The sequence below is a fragment of the Lissotriton vulgaris genome, chromosome 4_1 (genome assembly GCF_964263255.1).
Source record: "Lissotriton vulgaris chromosome 4_1, aLisVul1.2, whole genome shotgun sequence".
Taxonomy (NCBI): domain Eukaryota; kingdom Metazoa; phylum Chordata; class Amphibia; order Caudata; family Salamandridae; genus Lissotriton; species Lissotriton vulgaris.
This window is the reverse complement of record NC_141691.1, coordinates 1,874,629,651-1,874,641,899: the sequence shown is the minus strand read 5'-3', so window position 1 is coordinate 1,874,641,899 and position 12,249 is coordinate 1,874,629,651. Positions and strand designations below refer to the sequence as shown.

At 45.4% G+C, this 12,249-nt stretch overlaps 1 protein-coding gene across 1 annotated transcript in view; it reads left to right on the top strand.

Annotated features, from left to right (window-relative positions):
- Positions 1–12,249, top strand: part of WASHC5 (WASH complex subunit 5) — a 402,037-nt gene that overhangs the window by 283,400 nt on the left and 106,388 nt on the right. The window contains exon 25 of the mRNA XM_086966205.1: positions 8,011–8,140. Within this exon, the coding sequence (XP_086822331.1) occupies positions 8,011–8,140 (130 nt within the window). The remainder of the gene's footprint in view (positions 1–8,010; positions 8,141–12,249) is intronic.

Sequence of the window (12,249 nt, the reverse complement as noted above, 5' to 3'; positions counted from 1 at the left end):
CGTCGGGACGGGCTGCTAGTGCAACTATAAAAGGAAGGAGATGCCGTAAGCTTGTGTCGCATGAGATGCGACTGCTCTGTAATTGGCCATGAAACATACACACTGCAACTATCAATAACCATTGTATGTACCTGTTCTATTCTTTTCAATAAAAATGTATAAAAAAATAAAAGCTACTATACTGGTCTGAGGGGAGCCCTGTTCTGGATGAATAAGGGATCGGAGACCCTAAAAAAACTCTATGAAGGGGTAAACCCTTCTAGACTTTAGGCACTTAGTGAAGAACATGTTGGGCGAAAGCAACTTTTTAATTTTTTTTGCCTCAAATGGTGCTGCACTGCACAAGAATTGGAAAGTGGAGCACACTGAACTGCCTACACACCACAGACTCAAAATGTAAGTACTACCTATCATAAGAGACAGAAGATAACAGTCTAAACCGGGCATTGATGGAGCTGCCCAAAACCTCACTGATCAGTCTTAGAGATGAGCACTGGAGCTGCATATTGGTTAATAACCCGACAATATCTAGAAATATCCTATCTGCGGGTAATAAGATGCAGATCTCTATCATGTGGTTGGAAAATGACCTGGGATTTCTGACTTTGAGGGAAGGTCATGAAACTGATACACCAGGCAACTGAGAGGAACATTGATAGGAACACGAGAAGTGTGTATTCTCTGATTATTCTCTGAAATTTGGTTGCATGCAAGTAACTGATATATACATTGATCTGGCCCTGAAGTTAGCAAAGTACCAAATTGCAATGAGCTGGAAAGCCCCCAAGTCCTAGGGTGACTAGCTGGAGTGTGAGGTACTAAAATGAGTGGAGTGTGAAAGTACCATCCTGCACATGGAGACCTAAAGAGGGATAAGGAAGCCTGAATGCAATACTGATTTTAGTCCCTTGAAATGAGGCGGAGCAGCAAAGCAAAAGCTTCTAATTTAGTATATAGTTGGCTGCACTCGGTGAGGTATTTATAAGTAGCCGGCGAGGTACCAGTATCTCACAAGGTACTCATTGGAGAAGCCTGTTATTGATGTTCTCAGAAACTGCAAATCAGTGACTATGCGTAAAACATTATATTGCCTCGACTTCTCTGTTAACAGTTTCTAATATTGTTTTTTTAAAAGGGTAGGTAAATTAGCTCATTTCTCTAATATCTGTAGAGATTTTAAGCTCATAGTTGAATCCCAGCAAGGTAGACTCCCCATTCTTGCGTCTTTTATCGGCACATTGAGTACCATTAAATGGTGTAATGCAAAATCTATTAATCTATTATTCACAGCAATTAGAAGCATTAGAACTTGTATGTGAAAAGGAATTACGAATATTTATGCCAATTGTAAGGCTTGCACTGAATAGTGAAGAACAATCCGCTCTGCATAGGGAGCTGCACTCAGAGTTTTCTCTGCTGGGTCATCTGCTGCGTCCAAGTATAAAAGAGCCTCACTTTTCCACCAAAATATTAGTAGTGTAATATTCTTCAAAAGCCCTTTATGCAATATAGGTAACCTGCATTTCCTAGACCCCTCACATTTAGAAATTGGTGGAATTCTGCAGATTCTTTTGGTGTATTTGTAAAGGTTTTTTTACAATCTTTGGACCAGTTCTCCTTTTTAGAGAACAAACAATAGCATATTTATACAATTTTCTGAGGAAATTGCTGTTCTTGAGGGGGCATACGCACCACTTAACTACTGTGTGACAGCTGCTGATTCCTGGCTCTTTACATGCATTCTACAGTCATCACCCCACACCGAAACAGCATTTAGCGCTATAATGTTTCTGTCTCCTTATGCAAACAATAAATGTCTTTTTTCACATTTTTTCTTCCTTTTTCTTCCTGATATGCTTCAATTTTTAGTGTTTCTTCATTTATCCATTGTTTGTTGTTTGTTTACTTCTTCCACTCCATTTTAAATTATTCATCCACTGCTCATTTACTTCTTCCACTCCATTTCAAATTATGTTGGTGGTTTTTCCTTTATATTTTCTTTCTTTACTTCTTCATTCAGCCCATGGTAGTTATTTGCCTTGTGTTTGGTCTTGGGTGCAGACTTTGGTCAGCATAGACCACAGTTGTGTGCTCACGTTGGTTATTGGATAGGCAAATCCCTGTTGCAGATAACACAATTGATTAATATACCCGGATCCCAGCAATATTTTTACCCTTTTTTGCCTGATGTTGAGGAGGGTGGTGACTCTTATTGCAAGATCAAGGGTGCAAGAGCTGAGCAACCTGAGGTAACATTTGGGATGATCTAAGATACTGGGGTGCAGTAAAATATTGGGGTTTGGCTCCCACAGTGTCACTGATTTAGACCCCGCTCCCATGCGTCAGCTGTGGACAAAGTAGTGCTCCAAATTCTTAATCATGGTTACACCCTTCTATTCACCGATACCCTACTGCCCATGCCACCAACCTCGGACTGGCTTACGGACGACCACCTCTCCCTGCTCCATCAGGAAGTGCAGGCTCTTTTGCCCTAAAGAGTCATTGTGAGGTTTGCCAACATCAGAAGTAGGTTGTGGTTGCTATCCCTCAACTTTCTGGTGCCTGGGACCTTAAGTCCTAGTGGATGCAGCATATGGGGAATCTCTCCAACCTAGTCCAGATATTGGAGGGAACTGCAGAAGATCTGCAGTGGTGGCAGACGAAACACAATTGGGTCAGCGGTAACATCTCTCCCTTCCCCTCCTAGAGTTGACTCTGGTGACAGATCTGTCACTCCTGGGTTGGGGCGGCCATCTGGGAGAGGTAAAGAACAAAGGATTCTGGTCTCCGGGAGAGTCTCAGCTCCACATCATTCTGCTGTAGCCAAGAGTGATTCACTGGGCATTGAAACCATTTCCTCTTTCCATCAAGGGCAGGCTAGTTCAGGTGTTCACATACAAAACCACTGCCATGTGGTATTGACATAAACAGGACAGGGTGTGATCATGGACCCTGTGTCAAGCGGCCCCGCGTCTGTGGACATGGCTGGATATACAACACCTGGTGGGTTCTCAACTCCAGCGTGGGCAAAATCAGCCATTGATGCTTCATGGATCCCGAATGGCATTTCCACCTGGAGGAGGTGCAAGGTCTCTTCTGCGACTGGGTAGAACCTTCGCTAGATCTATGTGCCACTGATCAGAACGAGCAGTATCAGCACTTCTGCTCTCGCTCAGACACATTTTTGTCTCATACTCTTTTCTGCCGATACCACTCCTGCCTAGAGTTCTCAAGAAGGTCTGAAACAACCAGGTATGGTATACTGAATACATGAGTTAGCAACAACAAGGGACCCCAAATTAGTCAGCAGGGACCTCGGGGAACATACTTTGTACATGCAACACTGGTCCCATGCATACAAGCAATTTGAAGGTATAAAATATAGACAGAGTCAATCTATATTACGAGTGACATGTCCAGCCGGACAGTGGTCTTCAAAGTTTACTCAATTTACACTTCGTTATACCACAAGGAGTACCTTTTACAAGTCAGCCAGTGTGGAACACAAGCCTGTGCCCAGCACTTACAGAACGGGTACAGAGGGTGGATAAAGGGAGCAAAGAAGGGCTTTTTAAGGCAAAGCACGTTTTTCTGTCATTAATGCAATTGTACAGAATACTTGAACAAAGCACCATTAAAACACATAGTAATCACGTTTTTAGCATTTGGTGCTCAAAAGGTCGACGGCGTTTCGGACCCCCTAGTAAATCACGGGGACCATCATCAGGACATTTCAATGAAAGCCTTAACAATAATTTAGCCTCTAAATGCCTAGAAAGGGAAAGGAAGGAAATATATACATTTAGATACATAAACTGAAAAGCTTTACAGAACAGGTGACTTGTAGTGTCCAGTGAGAAACTCGACTCAAGGGCGGGTGGAGTTCAAAAACAATTGTAGTGACAAGGTGGCTCGAACGAGCATGCTGGTGAGAATTGCACAATTGATAGAGCAACCAATTCCATGCACTGTCGGTGAGGATTTAAAATACTGAATCGATCGAGTGGATAAGACTAATACATACGCAAGAGGTCATGCTGCTATCAATAAACGAGTGTCTAGACCTTACAGAGGAATTGCGTGGTCGGTAACCGATGAGCAAGAATTATCGGGTGGTGGTCGTAACGTATGCACGATAGCAGGTTCGGCGCGGCCGATGGTACGTGGTGGGAGAGTATTTGTGCCAGTACGTCTCGACCGTGAATTAAAAAACGAGCACCGAGGTCATTTACACTAATGTGCACTCATCGAAAAGGCAAGGAGCAGATGCCGTATTTAAGCGTGCAATCAATAGTGAGTCCGAGGGGCGTTTAGACGAGTGGTCAAACTACGAGGAAGCAGGGAGCTGCGGCCGAGAGGATGTAGCTTACCGTTAAACCTCAATCGGGAACGGCGGTAGATTAGTGTGGATTACGTGCGCCCTAAACGAGGAGAGAAAAATTCAGTAATCGGGTGTGCGTGTAGAGGAGTTGCAAGGAACTGAAGAGCAGGAGCTGCGGTTCTTACCACAATCAAGCGCATAGTCCCGCGGTACACAATGGTATCCGTCGGAGCATGGGGAACCTAAAAGGAAACCCAATGCATTTGAACTAGTCTGGTGCCTTAGGGGGAGGCCAGGAGTTACGCTAGTAATAGAATTAACAATCTTACCGGGTGAGTCGGTGGGCAGTTGTGCTCCCTGGCGTGCTCGTGGAAGAAAGGTGTACCGCTGAATATAGATTGTGCTGATTGGTCAAAGACCATGTGATGAACACGGGCATAATAATAGAAATTGGACTGCGCTCGACGGCCATCTTGGGAGAGTCGGGTGCCCAGGTGAAGTGCATGTGACATTTATCGCCGAACCTGCTATCGTGCATGCGTTACGACCACCACCCGATAATTCTTGCTCATCAGTTACCGACCACGCAATTCCTCTGCAAGGTCTAGACACTCGTTTATTGATAGCAGCATGACCTCTTGCGTATGTATTAGTCTTATGCACTCGATCGATTCAGCATTTTAAATCCTCACCGACAGTGCATGGAATTGGTTGCTCTATCAATTGTGCAATTCTCACCAGCATGCTCGTTCGAGCCACCTTGTCACTACAATTGTTTTTGAACTTCACCCGCCCTTGAGTTGAGTTTCTCACTGGTCACTACAAGTCACCTGTTCTGTAAACCTTTTCAGTTTATGTATCTAAATGTATATATTTCCTTCCTTTCCCTTTCTAGGCATTTAGAGGCTAAATTATGTTAAGGCTTTCATTGAAATGTCCTGATGATGGTACCTGTGATTTACTAGGGGGTCCAAAACGCCGTCGACATTTTGAGCACCAAATGCTAAAAACGTGATTACTATGTGTTTTAATGGTGCTTTGTTCAAGTATTCTGTACAATTGCATTAATGACAGAAAAACGTGCTTTGCCTTAAAAAGCCCTTCTTTGCTCCCTTTATCCACCCTCTGTACCCGTTCTGTAAGTGCTGGGCACAGGCTTGTGTTCCACACTGGCTGACTTGTGGAAGGTACTCCTTGTGGTATAACGAAGTGTAAATTGAGTAAACTTTGAAGACCACTGTCCGGCTGGACATGCCACTCGTAATATAGATTGACTCTGTCTATATTTTATTCCTCTCAAATTGCTTGTATGCATGGGACCAGTGTTGCATGTACAAAATACTGAATACATGTGCATTGATCCTATAATCAGGCTACATTTTCAGGATGATCTCCAGTTGCAACAACATGCAGGGTCCTTCGCCAGAACCTGCGTACGCTCTGCCTTCCTGCATAGGGATTGAGCGGCTACAACTTCTTTCAGAAGACTGTGATGTCATTCTAGCAGCCAGGTTTCCCTCAACCAAGACATACGCCTGTCATTGGGACAAGTGTGTGTGTCTTTGTGTATTAATAGAAATATTGATCGCTTTTCTGCACCTTTGTCCAAGGTATTATTTGTTAAACATTTAGCCCTGCAAGGCTTTGCTTTGGGCACATTTAAAGAGTATCTTTTTGCCATATCTGCTTTCTTGGAGGTTGCCGGATCAGACCTCCCTATTCAAGTCACCTGTTGTGACTTGTTTTCTAAAAGGACTCTGACAAATGTTTCCTCCAAAACCCTTCATCATGCCCCAATGGGACCTCAACTTAGTTTTGACATTTTTGATGTGCTCGCCCTTGGAGCCTATGCATAGCAGCCCCTTTTTGCCTCTTGACCTTCAAAACAGCCTTTCTAGTGGTCATTACAGGGGCCAGGAAGGTTAGCTAGCTGCAAGCACTCTCTGTTCTCCCTCCGTACACCAACTGTTTTTGAGATAAGCTGGTCCTGAAACACGTGCCCCGTTCCTGTCCAAAGTGGTGACACCCTTCCTCATTGGGCGGACCATCACACTGCAGACCTTCCTCGGTCCTCCTCATCCTTCCAAAGAGGAGATGCTCCATCTCTTGTATTCCAAAAAGAGTGTTACCGTTCTACATTTGATCGTACCAATGAACACTAGGTGGATGATCAACTCTTCATTTAGTTCTCCAGACCAAAGTAAGAGAAAGTTTTGCAGAAACGGAACAATGCCAGATGCATTGTACTCGACATAAAGATCTGCTATGCACTGGCAAAAAAGAAACTCCCTCTGCGTCCTGGACATCTGTCAGGCTGCAACATGGGCATCATTTGTGAAAGGTTACCAAGCAGTGCTGTCTTAACAGTCCGGTCTATTGTGACGGGCACTTTGCCTGTGTGGTCCTCCAGGACTTCCTGGTCTGAATCTGTTCGCAGACCCACCTCTGGGGAGTTATTTCTTGGGTATCTATTCTAGGGCTGGAAGTCTCTATTAGATAAGCAAGAGACTTACCTTATGTAAACCCTTATCTTATAGAGACTCTATCTAGCCGCAGATTCCTTACCAAAATTCCGATCCTCCCCGCTTCTGCGAACATATTTTTCCAACTAGTGTGGCCCCTGTAGATTCATAGTGTCTGCACACTGGTCCATCAGCGTAGCTCCATACTTCTGATGCAGAAATATCATGAAAAGAAACTGTCAGTGCGATGTGGTGGCTCCTATATAGACAACATGCACGTCACATCTGGCGCGGCTGACGCAAATCCAATCGATTCCACCTACCAGCGCGCTGAGGTACCACTCAAGATTTTGTAGATCCAGTGTGGGGCCTGGGGAATACTAAGGTAAGGAATCTGTGGCTAGCTAGTCTCTACCACATAAAGCATTACCAGAGGTAAATACCCTGTTCTTTCTGTTCTGCTCTACTTTCTGCACTGTATATACTGCTTTTGTTTACATTTTCAAGCACAGATGTTACAAAGCTGCTTACATTACTTCAGACTCACCTTTAATGGTTCTTGCACACCATTCTATTTATTTTCTGTTTTTACTGTTTGTTGTGCTAGTTACTCTGATTGTCTTATACATTATTAAAGTTGTGTGCATTGTTATCTCTTCATTTGAAACGTTTACTCTTTTGTTTAACCTTTTACTTATACTATTTGTACTGTACTGTTGTAGTCTTTGCTTTCACCCTGAGGCCATCCATGTGCCCTGTTATACCTGCAGTATGCACCTGCCCAGCAGTCACCCACCCCTTCCAGTGCCTTCTCCACCCCTAACCTGTTTTGCTGCTGTAATTCGAGCCTGTGGGTGATTGTGGTTTGTGCAGTCGTTGAGTCACTAACATATAAACAAGGGGGACTCCCAAAAACCCATGCAACATGCTCAGCTGCTTCTGTGAAGTCCAAACAGCCAGAGCCTGAAGGTGCATTAGCACAAGGTACTATGAATCTCCTACCCAAACAAACGCAGAATGATATTCTTTGGCAGAGGCTTATGACGTAATGATGACCAACCCTGTGCCTGGATTCCTTCATTGAACAAAAGAATTGTAAATGTCCAATATGTTCTGAAGAGATGTCTGCATTACTTTTGCATTTGTTGTGTTGTGTGTGTATATATATATATATATATATCTTATTATGTTGTAACACACCAGTACGTTTGTGTTTTCCATCCGCAGAGCAATTCTAGCAGATATTCAAGCCCATTATCAGGATCCATCACAGCCATACCCGAAAGAGGACAACTCACTTCTGTATGAGATTACAGCATATTTGGAGGCAGCCGGAAATCATAACCCACTGAACAAGGTAAGAGATTCAGTACAGAGAGTTATTATAATACATGCTGTTTTGGCTGTTTGGGACTTTTCTCTTATCTTACAGAATGTAATCCAACATCTTTCTTGCTGCTTGCAGATCACCATCCTCACTCTTCACACTACCACCTCTTCACCTCGCAGTTTCTTTGTAACATGGTGGATACCAACTATTGCATCCTCTACAGCTGCAGTGAATGATCTGTGAAACCAATACACTTTGAAAGGATTCAGTGGGGCAGATTCACCCTAGCATTAATAAGTACAAGATGTAGTACCACAGGAGTATTCTTTTACTGCCTTTTACACGGCTTTGCGATCAGACCTGAAGCATCCACCTACCTATTAGGAAAATGCAAAGCGGCCACAGTCCTTAGTATGTATACGGACTGTACAACTATATTCCCTCAATATTTCTTTTTTTAAAATTTTTTAATATCTTTTTATTGTAGTGATTATGCAATCAATTAGGTTACAGTCATTATGACATAACTGCCATGGATTTGCCCAAGCCAAATAGCAATTCAGGTTGTCTTGTTCAACATTAAGATTAGTTCGTCCCCATTGTCTTGTTATCATGATCATCCATAGTATTCCTCCCCTGGATGGGTTAGGGCAGATTTCTCCCCTATGGGTATTCTACTTAACCTATACCTGTACCCATTTCCCAGGGCATCCCCTACTTTCATACACAGCCCTCACGGCAGTCATGGACCAGTCCATCTCTCTTTTCCACTCGCCAAGGTTTGTGTGTTTTGTAACCCTCCCCCATTGTCGAGCCACATTTTGTTTAGCTATTATTATACCTAATGTCACCCATATTTGCTCTTTACGACTCAGATCCATCACCTCACATCTGTTAAAAAGATAATGTTCTGGCTCGTGCTGTAGGCTCATCCCACATACTTGCATCACTGTGTTTGGCGCCTTCCCAGTATGGTCCGATCCTCAGACATTCCCATAAGATATGCTAGAACGTGCCTTCTTGCCCACACTGTTTCTGGCATGTTGAAGTGACTGATCTGCCCATTTTACTCAAGTGTCTCTTGGAAGATAGGATGTATGAAGTATTCTGAGTTGGACCAGGCGTAGATATGGCCACTTCCTTTGGGGAACCAAGGGCTTCCTGCCAGTCCTCATCCACTTCCTCCAGATCTCTTTGCAAGAGGTTACGGAGATGTCAGAGGGGGTTTATGCATTATCTCTTTATATGTCCGAGAAATAACCCGGCGATCTATGTAATCTGTAAGGAGTCTGTCCTCTAACAGGGAGGCTTCTTGGAGGGTACTCCCCGGTGGTATGACTACCATTAGGGCATTCCTAACCTGCAAATATCTGAAAGTTTTGGTTGCAGCAAGATTATACTCCTGCTCTAGGTTCGCAAATGGAACTATTACTCCCCTAGTCTATAGATCTCCCACTTTCGAGATTCCTATGATGTCCCACTTGGCGAATCCAGGGCATTTAGACAACCGCCAAGTCTCGGTCTCCCAAAATGGAGTGGCTTGTGTTATTTTCCTATGCCTTTTCACCTTTTTGTGTACCGCATTCCAGGATTTGATCGTTTGTGCCATGGGGCATGTGAGATTGATGCCTTTGGGCTTAATGTATATCCATTCTATAGGCCGGTTCATCCTGTGCCCGGTGCACCCACTGATTGATGACCACTAGCTTGGCTGCCCAGTAATATGTCTGAATGTTGGGCAATGCAATTCCCCCATCATACCACCCCCTCACCAGCTTCTGCAGATCTATTCGAGGGAGTTTCCCATCCCAGAGTCCACACCTCACAATCAGAAGTTTGGAAGTAGGATTGCCAAATTGCATATGCGGCATTTTGTAAAGCGTTGAGGAAGCCCCATCATTTTAAAAAGTACAGTGCGTCCTAGTAGGGACAGCGGCAGTGATCACCAGTGATGGATGTCACACTTGAGGCATGTCAGAGGGGCCTGTAGATTATGGGTGTAAAAGGGGTCTGGGTCTGTCGTAATGAATATCCCGAGATAGCGGAAACACTCCTCCGCCACTGCTGCCTCGGGTTCTGCTGGTAAAATTGGGGGTGAGCCATTAGTACAAAGATTATGGACTTAGACAAATTTATAGAATAGCCAGAATATTTACCGAAGTTTGTGAAGATATTCCTAAGACTAGCTATGGAGAGGTGTGGTGTGGCGACATACAATAAAATATCCTCTACGCTTAGGGATATTCGGTCCTCCCATCCTTCCCCGTATCAAGTGGGTCGCCTCTGATCGAAGCCACCAGCGGCTCGAGAGCCAGGGCAAAGGGCAGCGGCGACAAAGGACAACCCTGCCGCATTCCCTGCCTGTTAGAAATGGAATTTGTGGTTGGCTAGGGCTTGCGCCTAAGCCAGTCAGAAACCACCACTCTAGTCAGGGCAAGAGAGTTACACGCCGAAGATAACCCCTGCTCACCCGCTTGGTAGCTTGGCACAAGCAGTCAGGCATATCTCAGAGGCAATGTTTAAAGCGTTTACGCAACACACACGAGGTTATATATAAAAATAGCCTTTGTATTATCATAAATACATTAGAAACATAATCACACATCTTACACTGTGCCAATTGGCACTAGGCAATATTCACAGGGGATTAAATACAGGACCAGGCCAATCGGGTCATGGTCAGAACCATCAGAACAGGTAACTATATATAAACCACAACTAGTAACTACTGGTACACTAATGACCTAAGCATTATCACAGTCACATTAGACACCCTCCTAAAATATCATAACATGACATTAGACATTACCACATTAGGCCCAAACCTCATCAGCATAAACACATTACGCATTAGGCCTCACCAGCATGCACACAGTATGCAATAACCTCATAACCATGAACATCATTAGAGGCATAAATAAGGGTGCATAAATCACATCACATTATGCAATCACAATCACATGAGGCATAAAACACATTGTGTAGCTTTGTAGAGTCTGGCACTCTACCGATCTCACCCACAATTACCCCAGGCCATCTGGCCTTTCACCTGGGCCCTAAACGCTCTTTGTCCAGAATGTCAGCGCGTGGCTGCCAATGCAGCAGAATCCATGGGTGCAATTGCAATGGCACCACTGTGCCTCCTGGGTCCCCTCTGGGACTTGTAAGCAACTGCCCTAAATGCTGCAGCTGCCGCTAATTTAGGTGCAGCTGTGCAGAGACTGTGGCCACTGGCACTCACTGTGCCCCCACTGGGGCTTTCTCCAACAAATGTGCCAACCGTTGCAGCTGCCCGCTCTGGTGCGGCGCCGCTGTGAATGAGCAAAGGGCCTGGCACCACTGTGCCTCTCCAGCCCCACTGGGACTCTATCACAAAATGCCCCCATTGTTGCAGTTCACCTCTATCAGGCGGGGCAGCTGTCGCAAATAAATCAGACAACCTTGGCACGCTGGGGCCCGCTCTGGCTAAGCAACAACTTGGGGATTCACCGACAATGTGCCTCGACAAACTCCCTGGTTTGGGGAGCGAAGACAGAAGTGCCCCCAACGTTGGAGGGACCCTCTATCAGGCGTGGCTACTCAGGAAATATACACCGGCACTGTGTCTCTATCTTGCTCCCCCCCCCCAGCCATCCCCACTCACCGGGCTCTCTGCTGGGGAAAGTCTCCTATCTCTGGACTCTGCTTGGGCTGGGGCTGGCACCAGTAATGTGCTGATATCGGCCCAACTCCCGGGGCCTCTTCTCCCGGTCTCCTCTGCTCTTGGCGTCACCTCTCCTGGTCTCCTCGGCGGGACGGCGCTCACCGGGACCTCTCTGCTCCTGGCTGCAGCTGGCAGAAGGGGTGGAAATGGAGCCCTCGAGGATCCGGCTCCATTATGCATGCAGGCCCCGCCCACAGTTAGGGGCTGGGGCCTGACTTTCGTTCTCCGCACTCTCCTCCTGGCGACTCGGGCCACGGCGGTGATCCTCAACAGTAGAACGCAGGGTGGGCTAATGCTAAAACGAACAACGAGGGGTGGGCAACCCGCAATTGAAATATACAATAAGCTGGGTGGGCTCCCGCTCGGTACGCAAAAAATGCAGGGTGGGCACCCGCTCCACGAAGGCATCGCGGGGGAATCCCTGTGACTGGGA